Source organism: Dendropsophus ebraccatus, chromosome 14 (assembly GCF_027789765.1).
Source record: "Dendropsophus ebraccatus isolate aDenEbr1 chromosome 14, aDenEbr1.pat, whole genome shotgun sequence".
Lineage (NCBI taxonomy): Eukaryota > Metazoa > Chordata > Amphibia > Anura > Hylidae > Dendropsophus > Dendropsophus ebraccatus.
The window spans coordinates 9594155-9615796 of NC_091467.1; the positions used below are offsets into that span (position 1 = coordinate 9594155).

At 46.1% G+C, this 21642-nt stretch overlaps 1 protein-coding gene across 3 annotated transcripts in view; it reads left to right on the top strand.

The window, feature by feature from the left end:
• BAIAP2 (BAR/IMD domain containing adaptor protein 2) overlaps positions 1-21642 on the top strand; it is a 111081-nt gene that overhangs the window by 55144 nt on the left and 34295 nt on the right. For all 3 annotated transcript variants that reach the window (XM_069952624.1, XM_069952621.1, XM_069952622.1), the window contains exons 4-6: positions 12771-12832; positions 15020-15091; positions 16570-16707. In XM_069952624.1, coding sequence (XP_069808725.1) covers positions 12771-12832; positions 15020-15091; positions 16570-16707 — 272 coding nt within the window. The remainder of the gene's footprint in view (positions 1-12770; positions 12833-15019; positions 15092-16569; positions 16708-21642) is intronic.

The window sequence follows — 21642 nt, forward strand, 5'->3', positions numbered from 1 at the left end:
AAATCCCTTCATGCGCTTCACCTGGATCGGCAATTTGCTGTATGCTGTGTGTGTTACTGCCCAGCATCATGTGCTCTTGATCGTAGAACGTAGGTTTGGTGATATGAAGCCATGGTTTTTATGGGAAAGGCTTTAGCTTTGGCTGCCCAGGAATAATGGGAATTGTAGTTCTGCAACAGCTGGAGGGCCGGATGTTCCTTATCGCTGCTTTTAATTAGTCATCAACCGCACATCCCTAAAATTCTCTGTAGCACCTCCGCAGGTGACATGGAGCATTACACCCTCTCATAGATATGAATGAGCACGGTTCATGTAATTTCGGGTCCTCTTTCTATTGTGAATTCCATATTAGAGTATTCAAGTAAAGAAACAGTAGTGGCACTCACCGATGAAGATGCTGGTGCAGATTTCTTTTTATTAATAAGGCATGGACATACACTGGGGGGACGCCAGGTAGATGCAGGTTACAAGCTTGTTTCGCGCGACTGCGCTTCAACAGACCCCCTGTTGAAGCGCAGTCGCGCGAAACAAGCTTGTAACCTGCATCTACCTGGCGTCCACCCAGTGTATGTCCATGCGTTATTAATAGAAAGAAATCTGCACCAGCATCTTCATGGGTGAGTGCCACTACTGTTTCTTTACTTGCACCACTGAATATGTCAATATCCAGTGAAATATTGTGGGTAATCTTCTCTGGGACCTGTAGTGCCGATCACCTCTTTCTATCGTGAATTCCATATGTTTAATAGCTTCTCTAGACCAGACTTCTCCTTTTCAGCCATCTGTACGTTTAGCTGTGATAGAACTGATATTTGGAGGTCTCTCGTTTATCAGGTGTATATCGCCAATCGTTTACCCTGTGTCAGGGGAACGTCCCTAGGAATTCTTTGGCGTGTGATTTATCATGGCCGTGCATTCCCTATGTGGATCTAGAGCAGTAACCTTGAGTTTGCAGGCATGGTGTGATTAATGCCCTGTGAATGTTATCTGCAGTGGTCACCTCTCACAGCACATTGTATTCATGTTCCGGGGTGGTCAATGCAGAAGATAAGGCTCCACCACCATAAATCACAGGCGAGGTCAACGTGTAATGGAGGGACGGCTGTAAGAGATAACATGGCTGCCATATTCCAGCAATGGGCATAGCCCTTGTGTGCCATTATGGTGTGCTGCCCCGTCTTCAAGCTAATTAGTTCAGAAAGTAAAGTAAAGAGGTACTCTGGCAAAAATAAAAATTCTTTTAAATTTCAGAAAGCTATGTAGATTTGTAATTTACTTTTATTTAATAATCCACAGCCTTCCAGTACTTATCAGCTGCTGTATGTCCTGCAGGAAGTGGTTTATCCTCTCCAGTCTGACACAGTGCTCTCTGCTGCCACCTCTGTCCGTGTCAGGAACTGTCCAGAGCAGGAGAGGTTTTCTATGGGGATTTGTTGCTGCTCTGGACAGTTCCTGACATGGACAGAGGTGGCAGCAGAGTGCACTGTGTCAGACTGGAAAGAATACACCACTTCCTGCAGGACATACAGCAGCTGATAAGTACTGGAAGACTTGTAGAAGTGTGATTATGAACGCCACAGTAGCGCACATACGTAGCGCGGACAGATCTCATGCCTGACCGTTATTTTTCTCTTTTTTTCCTAAATTCTGAAGATGATGTGATTTGTGCCTGAGCGTTTCTCGCGTCTAGAGATGTGCGTAAAAATAGTCCCTAGTAGACGTGAGCGCCGTGCTGCAGTGTTACGTAACCTCGCTTCCCTGCTTCTCTATGCTCGACCCCTGTACAGGGCTCCGGCCAATGGAGTTTACAGAACTGACGGTTCGCACAGGATCTGGTTATCAGTGTTATGTTAGGACTGCAGGGCGGTACGTTACATACCCAGCTGGATGGACTATAGAGGCCGCGTTCATGTAACTGTTTATTCACTGTATGTATTAGTGATGCACTGTATGTATGGATGCTCCGGGCCTAAAATCGGATTGATACCAGGATTCCGCGGCTTAAAGGGGGACATTAATATAAGCTGCGCCGCTGGTGTACGCCTGCTGGGGTGGTGGCAAGGAGGGGAGGAGGTGAGGCTGGATTCACCAAGATGTGTGCACCTCTTAGTGAATCCAGCAGGGGAATTGGGAGTGGGGCCTAATTTAAAGTGTCACTGTTGTGTATGCAGAGAACAAAAGATTACACAGTGGGACCTGTGTGAAAGCCGGTATTCAGAGGTCAGTGCTGACTTCAGAGAAGATAGCCCGGTGATGTAGCTGTAAGTTAACTCTTTGTTGTCCTGTTTTGATGCCTCATCTCCCTCCACCCCTCCCCTCTCCATAGAAAACCATGAACACGGGGGAGAGCTTAAAACTTTTATTTTTCGGCTAATAAACCCAATTACAAAGTTTCTTTAAATAGCCTGTACTATTGATTTCTGCAAAGAAATTTAAACAGTGACACTTTAAACCTTTTCCTGCTTCTACGCACGGCTTCCTCCACAATCGCTGTGTATGGCTTTCCTGTGCCTCAGAGATGGATCACTCGACACCTGAATCCCAGCAGGCCGGGTTCCGGCTCCTCTTTATGATGATAGACGCATCCACTTCTCTATTTATACCTAATATATGCCAGCCGCTGGTGTGCTCCGCTGTTTGCTCCGGGGCCCTTGAAGCCTGGCTTAGAATTATTTAATAATCCATTACCTCAATGGCCGCCCTCTCATGCAGACAGTTTAGGGTAATGCAGAGCCGGCGTGCATCAATGTCCTTTACATTGCCTGAATTATGCAGACGTCTATTTGTATGCCGTCCCGCAGTCGGACTCGTCGATTCGACTGACATTTATAAAAGCAAGCCTTGTTTTTCTCCCCTTTCTTACAGAATAAGACGTGTAAGAGTGGAGCATCCTGTTTGTTTGTTTTGCTTCCCCTTTAAGGCAAAAAATTTAAAAGGGTACTTTTTAATTGTTTTAAAACTTTCTGGTGTCAAAATGACAGATTTGTAATTTCCTTCTAATAAAAAAAATCTTCAGTTTTCCAGTTTTCCAGTACCTATCAGCTGCTGGAAGTGATGTATTCTCTCCAGTCTGACACAGTGCTCTCTGCTGCCACCTCTGTCCATGTCAGGAACTGTCCAGAGCAGGAGAGGTTTTCTATAGGGAAGGGGTGACTATATTATCACTTCCTGTAACCCATTGCAGCTTCTCAATTTTAGCGTTTTCTTAACAGTTTTTTTTTCTTGTGCTTGTCTGGTCTGTGCAGAAGTTTCCCTGCCTGTTCTGATATAACCTCCAAAGCCATTATACCTGCAGAGCTAAACGTTCCCAGTTATAATTGCGTCTAGTCGCTACGGACTCCCCCTGAAAATCTGGTGTTTTTCTGCAGAGATGAGCAGTCACCGTTAGAGGCTGAAGTCTGCACAGAAATTATATATATTTATATTATATATATATTATAAATAAATATATATATTTCCAGCAGTAGTGATGTGACAGGTAAAAATACAGAATTTTTTTTTTGGTAGAATGGGGATTTACAATGGAAAAGGGCAGAAGCTACCTGGGAGGGTCACTATGTCGGCAGGGAGACACTCCGCATTGAATTGTGGCCAGAATCCCATTCTAAGCCCCTATCTAATCTGGATCTCCCACCACACAGAGTATTGATCGGCAGGAATGGCCACTCCTGATAACCGGTCCGTATAAAACGACCGCCGTTCAGCTGGGGAACAGGAGATCTTTTGTGTGTTGTCTGATCTTTTTGTGCAGACATTAAAGGGACAGCGTCATAAGAAAATGTCTGATTGTATAAATGTTTTCACAGATTTTTAAAGAATTTTTTTTCTCTCATTTACCATTTTTACCATCTTTATAAAATGATCCTGAGATCTTGCAGTTTTCATTCTCACCACTGGGGCTAAAACTGTGGTGTCTGTGGTGATAAGAGGAGGCTGCTGTAAAGTGATCTGTACAGCATTGCAGCGTCATGTGACACCAGTAGATAGAGGAGACAATAGCAGCTCCCTGTTGAAAAACCTCTTCACCAGTCACAGAGAGCGCTCAGTAATTTCTCACATTCATCTCAAGAAGACAGACTCTGTCTAGTGTCGTCTATGTCCATGAGGCTTACTGTAAAGCATGTCCCTAAATGCTGTTAAGAACAGCTTAGGCAATATGGCCGCCCCCATAACAATGTACAATAAGTGAAATTTAAAAATAGAGTCAGATACTGAAACTTGTTAATTCTAATCGGGTTTTTATTTTATGACTGTAATCAGTAAAATTTAGGTGACACATTCCCTTTAAAGTCCTTGCTAATTAATTGCACCACATTTCATGTAGACTGTAATATGTGGCGAAATTAACCCCTAGATGACCGATGACATACGGGTACAGCATGGGTCACCAGACCAATGACAAACCCGTAGGTCATAAGCTACTGCAGCCCCATGAAGCACGCTGCGGATTGGAGCGCGCTTCATAGCATGTGGGGGCCGCCTGCAATCAGAAGCCGGACTCTCGCCGTTAATGGCGGGCTGCACCGATCGCACTGCAGCCATTTGTGTAAGTGACAGGGGCAGCTTCTCTTACTTACCGATTGGGACCCCCGCAGTGTGGGAGGTCGGCCTTTCTACCGGTGCCGGTATTTAGAAGTAAAACTACTTTTGTTGGTGCAAAGTCAGTCCGGCATAGCCTAGGGCGTCCGTGCCCCAGGCCTGCAGCGCCTCTCACCCCGCACACCCCTGGGCTGGATGGAGGTGGGGAGAGAGGCGCTGCAGGCCTGGGGCACAGACACTCTAGGCTCCTCCAGATTGACCCATGCCCCACAGCAGTAAGAGTAATTTATACTTAAGTATAGTAGCATTGGGAGAACGGCCGACCTCCAAACTGGACGCGGCATGAGGACTTATACAATACTGTACCGGCGGTTTGAGGGCGGCTACATGCCGGTACAGAGACTCTTTAAGTGATCAAGCCGAATACAGAGACAAAGAACAATTAGCGAGATATGTGGCCCTGGAGAGTCCATGGGCCATAGGTTGTATCCATGTCTTCTGGGCAGCGGTAGGGCCCGATTACACCAACAGATATCATCTGACAGATTTTTTTTCCAGCCAAAGCCAGGAACGGACTATAAACAGAGAACAAGTCAAAGGAAAGACTGAGATTTCTCCTCTCTTAAAATCTTTTCCTGGCCTTGGCCGTAAAAGTTATCTGTTGGTGTAATAGGGCCCTTAGGGCGGCATCCAAATTCTTCAGCTGCGGGGAATTAAATGCGGAGCAGTCTGGTTTGTAGAACGCTGCCGTTTGACAGATCTGCTCAACCCTAGTGTGCAATGCATTGTGGGAGCAGAGCTATACGCTGCGGTTAGGTCACATGACTGCAGCTAGAATAAAGTCTACGTAACCCTCACCCCTTAATAAATCTGCCAGAACAGTCAGCGGCGCAGAGTTTAGGACCCCCCCCCATAGCCTCAAGTAGTGCCGGTGAAGTAAATGGAAGGATTTACAAGGTTACCCAACCGGTTTTGTAGATTTTACCAGAGCAGATGGATATTAAAGTGAAGTGCAGCCAATACCCCAGCGCCCGTGCAGGCTGTGCTTGTAAATAAGTTATCGCTGGTGCTTTATTAAAAGATTAGTACCTGGGGAAGGTTCCCCTCCCTCCCCGTCCTCTCGCATCATCCATCTTGACTTGGGAGCACAGCTTGTTCCGCCCTCCAGGGAAACAGATTACTGCCATAGAGCGGCACACAATGAGTGCTGCTCCTGTCACTCCCCTCCTCATCCTCGCTGACATTAAATTAACTCTCCGCTCCGCACGTCCAAACAAGATTAATACATATTAAAATCCGCTCTTTAACAGACCCGAACAATGTCGGCAGAAGTGATGGGAACGGCTCCGGCAACCGTGACGGATGGGATTAATCAGAAACCACTGACCTCCTTTCTGCAGAGAATAATTAGATTTTCTGGTGACATGTTGGGCCGGTTCTTGTTTAACTTATTTCATGACTCATTAAAAGATCAGGATTGGGATGCACTACTATCAAACTTTACAAGTATAGGCTAAGTATCCGCAAGTCACCAGTGACTCCTGGGGGGCCGCATCACCTAGTGGGGTCTGTTATGTCTACATGCTGCCTGCTCTCCCCCAAGTTCTGCTGGTTTCAGTGAGATGAATGCAAACCGAGCAATCTCAAGTCCGATCGGTCAGCATTTTGATTAGCGTTGGCTGAAGAAGTTGGATGCAGCCCTAGGAAGTCCGGGAAAACATGGATACAGACAAAGGCCATAGGCCATATCCACCAGGACTCCCTAGGGCTGCATCCAACTAAAGTCACTGGTAATCTCTAGTGACCAAGTGTACAAGTACGAGACCAGAATTGCCACCTATCTCTTGCAGCATTGATTTGACATGTGGACCCATAGTGGTCTTTTTGGAAGGAAAATCTTACATTGAAAAATAAAAATTACTAACCCCCCCCCCCCCCCCCCGGTATCACATGACCTAGTGGCCGGACCACAAAAAGTGACAAAAACACCAGTAAAAAGAAAAAACACCATACACACAGCCATGGTGGTAATGAGACAACCAGAAACCAGTCCCATTGAAGTCCACAGTAGAAAAAAAAAAAGCCACCCCCTCAACATGTTGGGTTTTTGTGAAAATTGTCAAAGAGCCTTAAAAACACCAGAGGAGAGAAAAACACCACCCAAAAGAACGCCATGATCCTTCAGGGCTGTGTACGATGACCCTTCAGTTTACAGCTGCCAACATTGGTTTGTATCTCTGAGAGAGTGAATATCCCAAGGATTGTCCCAGATCTTCATCCCCAGCCTGGGAGCAGCCGGCACCATAACCTACCTGGCTGCCCATCCCCCACACCACTGGGTACAATAGAGGGGCTCCCTGACCTTTCTCCAGACCCCAAACTACTGTGTTTCCCCCCAAATATAAGACAAAGTCCCAATCCCCCCCCCCCCCCCCAACTTTTTGGAGTAGCCTTGAAATATAAGCCCTACTCTAATAATAAGCCCCAGGTACAGTCAGCTGACCAGATCCCTGACACTGGGTGCTGTAGGGGCATATTCTCCAAGACCTACCCCGAAAATAAGCCCCAGCACTTCTTTTAGTTTCCGAGAAGATTCGAGGATGCACTGTATGAGACCCCGCATGCCCCATTCATGCATACTCGTATAGGTGGGATCGCCACCACTTTTGGGTCAGGCATGTAACTGTGAGTGCAGCCTGACCCCATATACTCTCCCGCTCCTCCTCCATAGTGTCTGTGTCGCTCGGCTCCATCCATCAGCGTTGGGTTTCGGAGGATGACTTCCCTCTGAGGCTCCCGGGCGTCTTCCCTTATGTAACCTGTTTCCTGTTGAGCAGGTGTGACCTGGAGCAGAGATTACAACCTGTTCATCACCAGAGGATTTGGCCACAAACCTCTACATATTTAATTTCCAGTATGGTGCCCGGCTGCAGTCTTGTTAATGCGATGCTCTAAATAACTCCGCTCCCCATAGGTTTCCTGCATTAGGAGGAATTATATTCAGTGACACAGGAGTTATTCTCAGGGGACGCTCCGCAATACATTGCTTGTGTTTGCAACATATCAGGATACAGAATTGTATTTCTATGTGCCGCAATGAGGCTCAGGTGCGGCCATTTACATGAGGCCATCTAGATTGTTGGGATTTAGGTCCCCTAGGTAGTTTTTCCCCATTCTTTCTTTCCCGGCACATTTCTCGGAATAATTTAGCACATTGGGAATCCAGGAATTCTGGGTGACGACTCATTTTAGTCATATTGTCAAAAAAAAAAAAAACTTTCAAAAAATCTATGCATCTAATAAATGGGGGAGGAAAATGTTAAAGGATATTTGAGTAAAGTTATTCCCCATGATAAGATGAAAGACATGGATGGGTGAACAATCACTTTAAATGTATTCACCGTCCGTCTTGTGCAGCTCTATCCCCTCTACCACCTGTATATTCCCCCAAGTATTTCTAGTGGCTGGGTAGCGGGTGTAAATTGCAGGAGTCTGAACGGTATTTGGCTGCATTTAACTCAGTTGCACGATGTTTGATTGGATGGAAAACTGAGTAAGTGCCGTCACCACCCAGAAGCCGCCCCATGGCCATTGTCTATAATAGGCTGTCAGTGTGGTGGAAGCTTCTTCCTGAGTGATGTGCGAGCGGACAAGAGAAGTGGGATAAAGAAAATGGCAACCGATTTGAAGCACACTTGTGGTTTATAAAAGTGGTTGTCACTTCTAACAGCCCGTCTGGTAACTAACCTGACAATGTAGATTAAATATGTACAAGAATATAAAAACTACAATAACACCTACTGTATATACAAGAAAATAACTACTATAATACTGCCCCCTATATACAAGAATATAAAAACTACAATAACACCTACTGTATATACAAGAAAATAACTACTATACTACTGCTCCTATATACAGGAATATAACTACTATACTACTGCTCTTATATGCAAGAATATAACTACTATAATACTGCTCCTATATACAGGAATATAACTACTATACTACTGCTCCTATATACAGGAATATAACTACTATAATACTGCTCCTATATACAGGAATATAACTACTATAACACTGCTCCTATATACAGGAATATAACTACTATAATACTGCTCCTATATACAGGAATATAACTACTATAATACTGCCCCCTATATAAAGGAATATAACTACTATAATCCAATAGGGAGACAAAAGAAGCTTGCACTCACCAACAAGTCGCTGCGGTAACGGTCTGGCCTGTGGCCAGAAGAGGCGTGTTAAGTCACGTGAAACGGCTGTAGCCATCGGACGCCCCTGCCTTCACTTCCCCTCCCCACTTATGTCTATCTAGACGAAATAAAACGGACCGTTACCGCAGCGACTTGTTGGTGAGTGCAAGCTTCTTTTGTCTCCCTATTGGATTTATTGCTCTGTTATGGCTTTGCACCCCTATGCTGCGCACCGTTAGCCCGACATCCTCACCTATACATCCTAGCTCGTGGGTACGCATGACCAGGCTTTGGACTTTGGTGCTAATTCAGACTTCTCTCGTATATATAACTACTATAATACTGCTCCTATATGCAAGAATATAACTACTATAATACTGCTCCTATATACAAGAATATAACTACTATAATACAAGAATATAACTACTATAATACTGCCCCCTATATAAAGGAATATAACTGCTATAATACTGCTCCTATATACAAGAATATAACTACTATAATACTGCTCCTATATACAAGAATATAACTACTATAATACAAGAATATAACTACTATAATACTGCTCCTATATACAAGAATATAACTACTATAATACTGCTCCTATATACAAGAATATAACTACTATAATACTGCTCCTATATACAAGAATATAACTACCATAATACAAGAATATAACTACTATAATACTGCTCCTATATACAAGAATATAACTACTATAATACTGCTCCTATATACAAGAATATAACTACTATATGTGCTCCTATGTGCTAGAATCTATACGTTGTCCGGCTGTAGGTGGGCTCTATCTCCACCGTGCTCTGTAAGCTTCTCCTGCTGCAGAGCGTTCCATCCCTCCCCTGACTCCATCACTTGCTCCACCAGAGTTTCTATTATTATGGAGTTTATTTTCGCTCTGTATCCAGGCAACACCATCCCTCTCCCGTATATTACAGATTCGAGAAGATACCGTAAAGAGGTCCTTAAAGGGCTCTCTTGTATAGATGAAATATTATTGGCTGTTAGATGTCAGACAGGCCTTTCTTCTCCTCAGATTACTATTTCTCTCCTGGATTGGGGTCTGGACATACTACTTCTCGTCCCTGACCTGTCTCCGTGTTTGGCGTAGCGGCTTATAATACAAGACGGAACTGACAAAATAAAGTCAACTGCAGATGGTCGCCCCCTTTAAATTGGGTGTCACGCTTATGGGGAAACCCATCTGCCACATGTGAAGGTCTCTCATAGACCTCAATTATATTGGAAAGCTGCAGCCGCTGATCGGGAGAAGGTCTATGGGGGCCCCAGATTGGCTGCGGGACCTTTATAAGGGGGTTAATACAGAACATGATGGGATTGTGTGTATGGTCGGAACGTTTCTTTATTTTCTAGTAGTTCTGAGATGGATGGAGAGGGGGGGGGGGGGGGGGGGGGGAGAGAGAAGGAGAGAGCTATCTATCTATCTATCTATCTATCTCCTATCTATCTATCTATCTATCTATCTATCTCCTATCTATCTATCTATCTCCTATCTATCTATCTATCTATCTATCTATCTCCTATCTGTCTCCTATCTATCTCCTATCTATCTATCTATCTATCTATCTCCTATCTATATCTATCTATCTATCTATGTATCTATCTCCTATCTATCTCTGTCTGTCTCTCTATCTCGCGCCCATATTACTGGGTGATCTCTTAGACTCTGTAGACTGTCTCTGTGTACCCCGCAGGGTGTTGGTTTCTGTAATCTCTCTTTGGCCTGTCACGGTTGTTATGCCAAGCGCCTCCATTGTTTTCGGACAGGGGATTAGATATCAATATGGCCGGTCTGTGGGAAGTTTGTATAACTCATTTCATGGGGTGGTGAGAAAATGCTTCCCTGGCAGATACTTGTCTGTGGCGGCTGAACTGGTATTAGACGGCCGGATCCGTTCGGTTATGAATGGAGACACCTGAATCCACCTTATTTTCGGTACAATCCTTGTAATACCGGTCAGAAAGTCATACAGATTTGTAAATTACTTCTGTTAAAAAATCTACAGTCTCCCAGTATTTATCAGCTTCTGTATGTCCTGCAGGAAGTGGTGTATTCTCTACAGTCTGACACAGTGCTCTCTGCTGCCACCTCTGTCCATGTCAGGAACTGTCCAGAGCAGGAGAGGTTTTCTATGGGGATTTGCTGCTGCTCTGGACAGTTCCTGACATGGACAGAGGTGGCAGCAGAGAGCACGGTGTCAGATTGGAAATAATTCACCATCTCCTGCAGGACTTACAGCAGCTGATAAGTACTGGAAGACGAGATTTTTTTTTTTAATAGAAGTAATTTACAAATCTGTATATAACCCCCCCCCCCCCCATTAAGGAGTAAAACAGTTGGAAATTCGGAGAGGAACCCCTGCCACAGAGAACTGCTCGGAATCCTTCCTGCCACACTGTCTCAATGTAATGTGCTGCTCTTCACTCGAGCGGAGTCCGCAGCGAGGGTTCCACTCGAAATTTCCTTCTCTTGTACTCAGTGTGAACGGCCCCTTATAACGGATAGTTTTGTACTATAAATTCTCATAGCTGAGGAGGTCTCGGGTATAGACTTATAGCAGGGCCCTATTTGGGGCCTTATTATATGGGGCGATTATTGTGCGAAAAATCGTTAGATCGTTCGAATTTAAACAACATTCGTTCTGTGTAATTGCAGGCAGCGATTGAAAAGTCGTTCATATGTCGTCCACCGTTAATTTAGGGTCCTATTGGACGGAGCGATAAACGATGGCAAACAAGATTGTTTATTGTTAACCTGAAATCGTCCACCATATTACACAGAACGATGGTCGTTAGTTACGATCGTTATTGTGATCGTTACTATGATGGTTTATTCCTTCTGATCCCAGCAAAACAATGGACAAGGCGCAATTACACTGAACGATTAGTGGAAAAACGCGGAACTTGAGTGAATGAATGTGGAATTACAGCGAACGATTAGCGCTAATTTTAGGTTCAGATCTAAATCAACGATCAACGACGTCCGAACGATTTTTTGATCATTGCCGGCAATTACACAGAACGATTATCGTTTAAATTCTAACGATGTGATTTTTCGCACGATAACCGTCCCGTGGAATAGGGCCCTTAGTCTGTACCTCTGTACACACCATACAACTCTGCATTCCTGCTTGATACCACTCGTCATATACCAGCAGACTAAACGCTAATACCAGTATTTTTTATTTAGTTGTTTCTACGAATGTCATTTTTTTTTTTTCTTTTAACCTATGATTATTGTGACTATAAAAGAGAGAGATACAAAGCTGTCAGATCCGCCATTAGCTCAGTGGCCGTTCTTCTCTACCGAGTCAAGCAGGTTGTTGGATGAGAAGACTCCCAACTGAAGGCAGGGTCATCTTATAACCCATATTATATATACGGTATATATGGACCCTTCACAACGTGTTCTATAAATATTTATTACCAGGTGGAAATCCCTTTAAGCCGTTTCCACTGTTGGTCATGTACAGTTGTGTATATGCTCGGCTGTATAGAGTGTTATAGTTGGTTATATAGTTATAGTTTGTACAGGAGGACCCCCCCTCTCCTCGGTGCCGCGCCTCTGCTGGATCCGCTCTCCACAAGGAGTAACACAATAAGGGCCTTGTAGTTTTTGATGCTTATATTGGTCTTTTGTTCCCTTTTTATCGCATTGCCTGTTCAGAAGAGGCAGCATGTAGGTATCCGACGCTTCTCATCTGCATGCTTTAATACGTAGCATTCTGCTTAGAAATACGTCCGTAACTTCTCATTCTACCCAAAAACATCAGAAAAAAACAACAACCTACCGTATATCCTCCTCTAGTGCAGAATTAACCAAGGCCTAACCACTCATACCACCATCCGCTTTGGTTAATTTACTAGACTCCTCATTCCTCTTTGTGCATGGCCATGGCGGACTGGCACGGCCCGACTCTAACTAGTCTTTCTTCTCTTCCATGTTTTTCCATCCCTGGCTTCTTGTAACATCAGGGGACGTTCTCTTCCAGATGGCAGAGGTCCACCGGCAAATCCAGAACCAGTTAGAAGAAATGGTAAGTGGCCTGATCATTCATTGTGTTTGGTTGTTTCGTTTAGTTTGCTGTTTCTCGTATTTTGACTATAGGGGGCGCTGTTTTAGCCTGAGGAGTAAGCACAAACTTTCTTTTACAATTAAAATGGCTTCCCAAACTAATAAAGCATTAGCTGCATTGGTGAAGGTCTTGTTTCCATTTTGGGCGGGGTTTTCAATTAAAGGGGGACTCTAGCAAAAAAAAAAAAAGTCTATAAAGTCAACTGTTTTCAGAAAGTTATATAGATTTGGAAATTGCTTCTGTTTGAAGTAAATGTACCATCAGAATATTCGCTTTAAGTTTTGCATATGGGTAGAATAGCGCTGACACGGGGAAGCCGGTACTGCGGTCCTTTTTTGAACCACGGTCCGGCAGCGGCTGAAGCACTGGAGGCGGGCTGACACGCCGCTACTAGGAGGAAACCCACGCCCCTCTGTGACACGGCTCCAGGTATCCAGGTCCTCTCTATTAGTCCTGTCTGTGATCTGTATCCAGGCCCTCTCTATTAGTCCTGTCGGTGATCTGTATCCAGGCCCTCTCTATTAGTCCTGTCGGTGATCTGTATCCAGGCCCTCTCGATCGGTCCTGTCAGGGATCTGTATCCAGGGCCTCTCTATTAGTCCTGTTGGTGATCTGTATCCAGGGCCTCTCTATTAGTCCTGTCGGTGATCTGTATCCAGGCCCTCTCTATTAGTCCTGTCAGGGATCTGTATCCAGGCCCTCTCTATTAGTCCTGTCGGTGATCTGTATCCAGGCCCTCTCTATTAGTCCTGTCGGTGATCTGTATCCAGGCCCTCTCTATTAGTCCTGTCGGTGATCTGTATCCAGGCCCTCTCTATTAGTCCTGTCGGTGATCTGTATCCAGGCCCTCTCTATTAGTCCTGTCGGTGATCTGTATCCAGGCCCTCTCTATTACTCCTGTCGGGGATCTGTATCCAGGTCCTCTCTATTAGTCCTGTCGGGGATCTGTATCCAGGCCCTCTCTATTAGTCCTGTCGGTGATCTGTATCCAGGCCCTCTCTATTAGTCCTGTCGGTGATCTGTATCCAGGGCCTCCCTATTAGTCCTGTCAGTTTAGTATACACACTCACGTCTCTGCTCTCCCTCATTTTCCACCTGCCTATCTGTGTGCCTGCTCTCCTCCATATGTACATCCATCTGTTCCTCACATCCATCCGTCACACTTCTGCTTTATCCTTCCGGGCAGACCTGTCACTGCGTCTTATTGCTCTCTTATACTTTACTGCCAGAATCTCCTCCGGGGCTGAGAACTTGCTTGTCACTGACTGGCAACCTCATCCGCCCTTATTGCTGAATACCTGCTATGCCCCCGTATATCATGTAGATCCCTGATAATCTCACCCAACGATGCAGAAAGTAATGGCGGTCACATAGAGAAGTTATAAACAGTTACTGAAGGACATGGTTCACTTCCTGGTACATCTATGGTGGCAAATACTATTGCAGTAGTTAAAGGAGTACTTCCAGAAAAAAACCCTCAAATCAACTGGCGTCAGAAAGTTATATAGACTTTTAATTTGCTTCTATTTAAAAATATCTAATCTTCCGATACTTATCAGCTGCTGTATGTCCTACAGGAAGTGGTGATTCTTTCCAGTCTGACACAGTGCTCTCTGCTGCCACCTCTGTCCATGTCAGGAACTGTCCAGAGCAGGAGAGGTTTTCTATGGGGATTTGCTGCTGCTCTGGACAGTTCCTGACATGGACAGAGGTGGCAGCAGAGATCACTGTGTCAGACTGGAGAGAATACACCACTTCCTGCATTTCCACACTGTGGCACAGGAAAGACTTATACCACACGGTGGCACTGGGGGCCCTATTACCACACGGTGGCACTGGGGGCCCTATTACCACACGGTGGCACTGGGGGCCCTATTACCACACGGTGGCACAGGGTCACTATTATTGTGTGGAGTCACAGGGAGCTATAACTATGATAACCAATAATTTTGAAACGTAATAAATGTCGGTGTTACGTTTTTGTGTTTCCCGTTTCCATGGCCCAAGCTTGAGACCCCACCTCTAAATGTTTAACCGGTCCGGCACCTTGTATATCATGGTATAGCTGTGTTTTTGCCGCTACATGCCAAATCATCTGATCATCTCTACCAGCCAGAATACTGATCTATACAAATCTTCTCTTTCCAGCTGAAATCTTTTCACAATGAGTTACTCACACAACTCGAACAGAAGGTGGAATTGGATGCCCGGTACCTGAATGTAAGTCTCCCGGATCTCACGCCGACTCAGCCATTGTTTATATGTTGGCATACAAATTCTGCCAGGCCAGCCGTAAAAACTTTATACTGAATTCACCACCAATTTCTAGTTGTCCATGGAATAAGCTGTGCCGTAGGTGTCTGACTTCTCTCCCTCCTGTCTCCGTCGCCCCCTCCCGTCTGTGTCGCCCCCTCCCGTCTGTGTCGCCCCCTCCCGTCTTGTGTCGCCCCCCTCCCGTCTTGTGTCGCCCCCCTCCCGTCTTGTGTCGCCCCCCTCCCGTCTTGTGTCGCCCCCCTCCCGTCTTGTGTCGCCCCCCTCCCGTCTTGTGTCGCCCCCCTCCCGTCTTGTGTCGCCCCCCTCCCGTCTTGTGTCGCCCCCCTCCCGTCTTGTGTCGCCCCCCTCCCGTCTTGTGTCGCCCCCCTCCCGTCTTGTGTCGCCCCCTCCCGTCTTGTGTCGCCCCCCTCCCGTCTTGTGTCGCCCCCTCCCGTCTTGTGTCGCCCCCTCCCGTCTTGTGTCGCCCCCTCCCGTCTCTGTATAATTATAGTTTGTTGGTCTTGTTTGTTGTCACTTGTCCTTGGCCGCGGCTCTGACCACCAATAGCCGGCCCGTTGTCTGGTGTGCAATCACTGTATAATTAGCAGACGATACAGCTGGGACCTCTGAGAAATCACTGACCCTTAAGATGTTTTCCATTTATTAAGGCGTCCGGCAAGATAAAAGATCACAAACCGGCATAAATTAAGTATTTTGCAAATTAAAGTGTACGGTTCCCATTAAAATTTCAACCCTCCTGGTAGCTGACACTGCAACTGTTATGGGGTCCATCACTTAAAGGGGTACTCTGACGGGAAAAAAAATCAAATCAACTGGTGCCAGAAAGGTATACATATTTGTAATTTACTTCTATGTAAAATCCCCAGTCTTCAAGTACTTATCATCTGCTGTATGGTCTGCTGGAAGTGGTGTATTCTCTCCATTCTGACACAGCGCTCTCTGCTGCCACCTCTGTCCATGTCAGGAACTGTCCAGAGCAGGAGAGGTTTTCTATGGGGATTTGTTACTGCTCTGGACAGTTCCTGACATGGAGAGAGGAGGCAGCAGAGAGCATTGGGTCAGACTGAAAAAATGCAGGACATACAGCAGCTGATAAGTACTGGAAGACTTGAGATTTTTAAATGGAAATTTACAAAGCTTTATAACTTTCTCATACCAGTTGAGAAGGGACTTTAAAATTTAAAATGACCTTGTTCAGAACTGTTCATGCTTTGTGTGATATTACAGCTTAGTTCCATTCAAGTCAATGGAGCAGAGCTGCAATACCAGACACAACCCATGAACATGTGCGGGTTCCAGGCAGAAAGCAGCCATGTTTTCTAATCGTGTGCAAGCCCTTCACATCCCAGGCATCCATGTACTGCTATAACAATATATCTCCTATAAGTATATACCATCTGCTCTGCTTTCATCCTTCACTTTAGGCCGCTCTGAAAAAATACCAAGTGGAGCAGAAGAACAAAGGGGATGCCTTGGAAAAATGTCAAGTGGAGCTGAAGAAACTGAGGAAAAAGAGCCAGGGCAGCAAGAACCCTCAGAAATATTCAGACAAAGAAATGCAGGTGAGGTTTCTTATACAAGGACCCTGAGATGATGGGATTTCACCCAAGTATACTTGGGGAGGTTAGTTAGCATTCTGTGTTACATTGCTTTAGGGGAAGCTTAAAGAGGCAGTGATGCAATTTTTTGTTGTATGGGGTTGTGATCACAAGCAGTTTTGCAATATACTTGCTTTATTTATTTATTTTTTTAAGTTTTCTATGTTTTAAATCAACCTTGGCCACTAGGTGTCTCCCTTCCTGTGCTCCATGCTCCCTCTGTGCTGATATTTGGTCTTTTCTCTGTTCAAAAAAAAAAAAGAGACCAAACACAGGACGTTCCGTCCTTTGCTGCTCACACAAGGAAAGACACCTGTCCATCATGCAGGTTGTAGATCAGCTGAGGACAATAAGGGTCCATTTACACAGAAAGATTATCTTGACAGAATATCTGTCAAAGATTTGAAGCCAAAGCCGGAAGCAGACTATAAACAGAGATCAGGTCATAAAGGAAAGCCTGAGATTTCCCCTCTTTTCAAATCCATTCCTGGTTTTGGCTTCAAATCTTTGGCAGATAATCTTTATGTGTAAATGGACCCTATCTGAGGACAATTATATTATTACCTATTACTAATTCTATTATCAGCTCTGCAGCTTACCAGGAGACAATGCTCAGTGTTATGTAACAATTCAGTCAGTATTATGTCACTGTGTGGTTACAGAGGCTTTGGTGCTGTGTGACAGGAGAGCTGACCGTATAATGCGAGGACCCCCAGGATTCTCTGCTACTGAATGTAGATGCATAGCAGCTGTGTAGATGCACAGTGAAGACTTGTCCTGCTCCGGGCCTCCTCCGGGCCTCCTCCAGATTAGCTGTCAGTCAATACCAAGCCATGTCTGTGAGGGCGGAAAGGACGGGGACTTCCTGTGTTTGGTCTCCTTTTTTTTTTTCTTCTTTTGAACAGAGAAAAGACCAAACCTCAGCACGAAGGGAGCATGGAGCACAGTGTGACAGGAGATTGAAAATTTTTAAAAATAGAGTATATTACATTGGAACTCAATGTAGCCCTTTTTAAAGGGGCAGTGCACCAGAAATAAAAAAAACTATTTTCTTTCAGATCAACTGGTCTCAGTAAGTGCCAGAGATTTGTAATTTACTTAAATTAAACAATCTCCAGCCTTCCAGTACTTATCAGCTGCTGTATGTCCTGCAGGAAGTGGTATTTTATTTCCAGTCTGACACAGTGCTCTCTGCTGCCACCTCTGTCCATGTCAGGAACTGTCCAGAGCAGCAGCAAATCCCCATAGAAAACCTCTCCTGCTCTGGACAGTTCCTGACATGGACAGAGGTGGCAGCAGAGACATTTGTGTCAGACTGGAAAGAATACACCACTTTCTGCAGGACATACAGCAGCTGATAAGTACTGGGAAGCTGGAAATTTTTAATTGAAGTAAATTAAATCAACTAGTGACAGAAAGTGCTAGAAATTTGTAAAAGATATTTTTGGGTGAGTAACCCCTTTAAATAGGAGCAGCACTGAGGCGATATACACTTGTATAATATCAGTGGGGATATGTCAGCTGGACTCCCCACCTCAGGGGGCGCCCGTCTGCTCAAGATGAAAAGCTGCAGTCTGAATGATTGACAGCGCTCGCTCGCTTTCTCGTGGAGGCGTCAGTCATCACATTCGCCAGAGCTGCCCACTCATACGCAGCCATACATTAGATTGTGTAACCTTCTGCGGCTGATGGAAGATGCCGGATACAACGTACATTCACCGGAGCGAGAACTGGTTAAATAATGGAGGATGGAGCCTCGCTGTCAGCTGACCTTTCTCCCATCGGACATCCCGGGGTTCACTTATTTTCTCCCTTTTTAATAGATTTATTAATGACTTTATCCCAGTGTTTACACAACTCCAGTACTTATCAGCTGCCGTATGTCCTGCAGGAAGTGGTGTATTCTCTCCAGTGTGACACAGTGCTCTCTGCTGCCACCTCTGTCCATGTCAGGAACTGTCCAGAGCAGCAGCAAATCCCCATAGAAAACCTCTCCTGCTCTGGACAGTTCCTGACATGGATAGAGGAGACCTCACCAGCAGAATAGAGAGTGCAGCTCTGTAGTATAATACAGGATGTAACTCAGGATCAGTAATGTAATGTATGTTATAGGTTTGTACAGGCCTAGAAATGGGCTGTGTCCAGTATTGCAGCTCTGTTCCATTGAAGTGAATGTGGCTGCGCTGCAGTACCACACACAACCTGGAAACCAGAGAGGTGCTGTTTTTGGAAGAAAGCAATGTTTTTCAGTCCCCTAGAGCACATTTCTGTGGAGCGGTGTGAGACCCGTACTGCCAGGTGTCCATCATGTGCAATGACTTATAGGAAGGTCTTATTATTCCTGTTCTATCTCCTCTGTATGTGAATAATACATAGCTGGCGTCCAGGGAGGTGATAAGCAGGTGATTATCATTCATATTTCATCAGGGTCGCACTCTAATTGGTACCCCCCCTCCAATCCACCATATTGATCGGGGACCCTCCCTGGTAATCCTCCGGTAGTTAAGGAGTGTTTGGACTGCTCTTTGTGTTCTGGAGTCCTGGTAGGTTCGAGCTTTTACAGTGTCACACCCTAGGGCGGCATCCGACCTCCGCTACCCGTTTATACACACCGCTCACTCATCCACTTGTTTGTATACACCGCTCACTCCTCCACCTGTTTGTATACACCGCTCACTCCTCCACCTGTTTGTATACACCGCTCACTCCTCCACCTGTTTGTATACACCGCTCACTCCTCCACCTGTTTGTATACACCGCTCACTCCTCCACCTGTTTGTATACACCGCTCACTCCTCCACCTGTTTGTATACACCGCTCACTCCTCCACCTGTTTGTGTACACCGCTCACTCCTCCACCTGTTTGTATACACCGCTCACTCCTCCACCTGTTTGTATACACCGCTCACTCCTCCACCTGTTTGTATACACCGCTCACTCCTCCACCTGTTTGTATACACCGCTCACTCCTCCACCTGTTTGTACACACCGCTCACCCCTCCACCTGTTTGTATATAAGGCCCACTCCTCCACCTGTTTGTGTACACCGCTCACTCCTCCACTTGTTTGTATACACCGCTCACTCCTCCACCTGTTTGTATACACCGCTCACTCCTCCACCTGTTTGTATACACCGCTCACTCCTCCACCTGTTTGTATACACCGCTCACTCCTCCACCTGTTTGTATACACCGCTCACTCCTCCACCTGTTTGTATACACCGCTCACTCCTCCACCTGTTTGTATACACCGCTCACTCCTCCACCTGTTTGTATACACCGCTCACTCCTCCACCTGTTTGTATACACCGCTCACTCCTCCACCTGTTTGTATACACCGCTCACTCCTCCACCTGTTTGTATACACCGCTCACTCCTCCACCTGTTTGTACACACCGCTCACTCCTCCACCTGTTTGTATACACCGCTCACTCCTCCACCTGTTTGTATACACCGCTCACTCCTCCACCTGTTTGTATACACCGCCCACTCCTCCACCTGTTTGTACACACCGCTCACTCCTCCACTTGTTTGTATACACCGCTCACTCCTCCACCTGTTTGTATACACCGCTCACTCCTCCACCTGTTTGTATACACCGCTCACCCCTCCACCTGTTTGTATACACCGCCCACCCCTCCACCTGTTTGTATATAAGGCCCACTCCTCCACCTGTTTGTATACACCGCTCACTCCTCCACCTGTTTGTGCGTACACCGCCCACTCCTCCACCTGTTTGTATACACCGCCCACTCCTCCACCTGTTTGTACACACCGCTCACTCCTCCACTTGTTTGTACACACCGCTCACTCCTCCACCTGTTTGTATACACCGCTCACTCCTCCACTTGTTTGTATACACCGCTCACTCCTCCACCTGTTTGTATACACCGCTCACTCCTCCACCTGTTTGTATACACCGCTCACCCCTCCACCTGTTTGTATACACCGCCCACCCCTCCACCTGTTTGTATATAAGGCCCACTCCTCCACCTGTTTGTATACACCGCTCACTCCTCCACCTGTTTGTGCGTACACCGCCCACTCCTCCACCTGTTTGTATACACCGCCCACTCCTCCACCTGTTTGTACACACCGCTCACTCCTCCACTTGTTTGTATACACCGCTCACTCCTCCACCTGTTTGTATACACCGCTCACTCCTCCACCTGTTTGTATACACCGCTCACTCCTCCACCTGTTTGTATACACCGCTCACTCCTCCACCTGTTTGTATACACCGCCCACCCCTCCACCTGTTTGTATATAAGGCCCACTCCTCCACCTGTTTGTATACACCGCTCACTCCTCCACCTGTTTGTATACACCGCTCACTCCTCCACCTGTTTGTATACACCGCTCACTCCTCCACCTGTTTGTATACACCGCTCACTCCTCCACCTGTTTGTATACACCGCTCACTCCTCCACCTGTTTGTATACACCGCCCACCCCTCCACCTGTTTGTATATAAGGCCCACTCCTCCACCTGTTTGTATACACCGCTCACTCCTCCACCTGTTTGTATACACCGCTCACTCCTCCACCTGTTTGTGCGTACACCGCCCACTCCTCCACCTGTTTGTATACACCGCCCACCCCTCCACCTGTTTGTATACACCGCTCACTCCTCCACCTGTTTGTATACACCGCCCACCCCTCCACCTGTTTGTATATAAGGCCCACTCCTCCACCTGTTTGTATACACCGCTCACTCCTCCACCTGTTTGTATACACCGCTCACTCCTCCACCTGTTTGTATACACTGCCCACTCCTCCACCTGTTTGTGTACACCGCCCACTCCTCCACCTGTTTGTGTACACCGCCCACCCCTCCACCTATTTGAGCGTACGCCGCCCACCCCTCCACCTGTTTGTGCGTACGCCGCCCACCCCTCCAC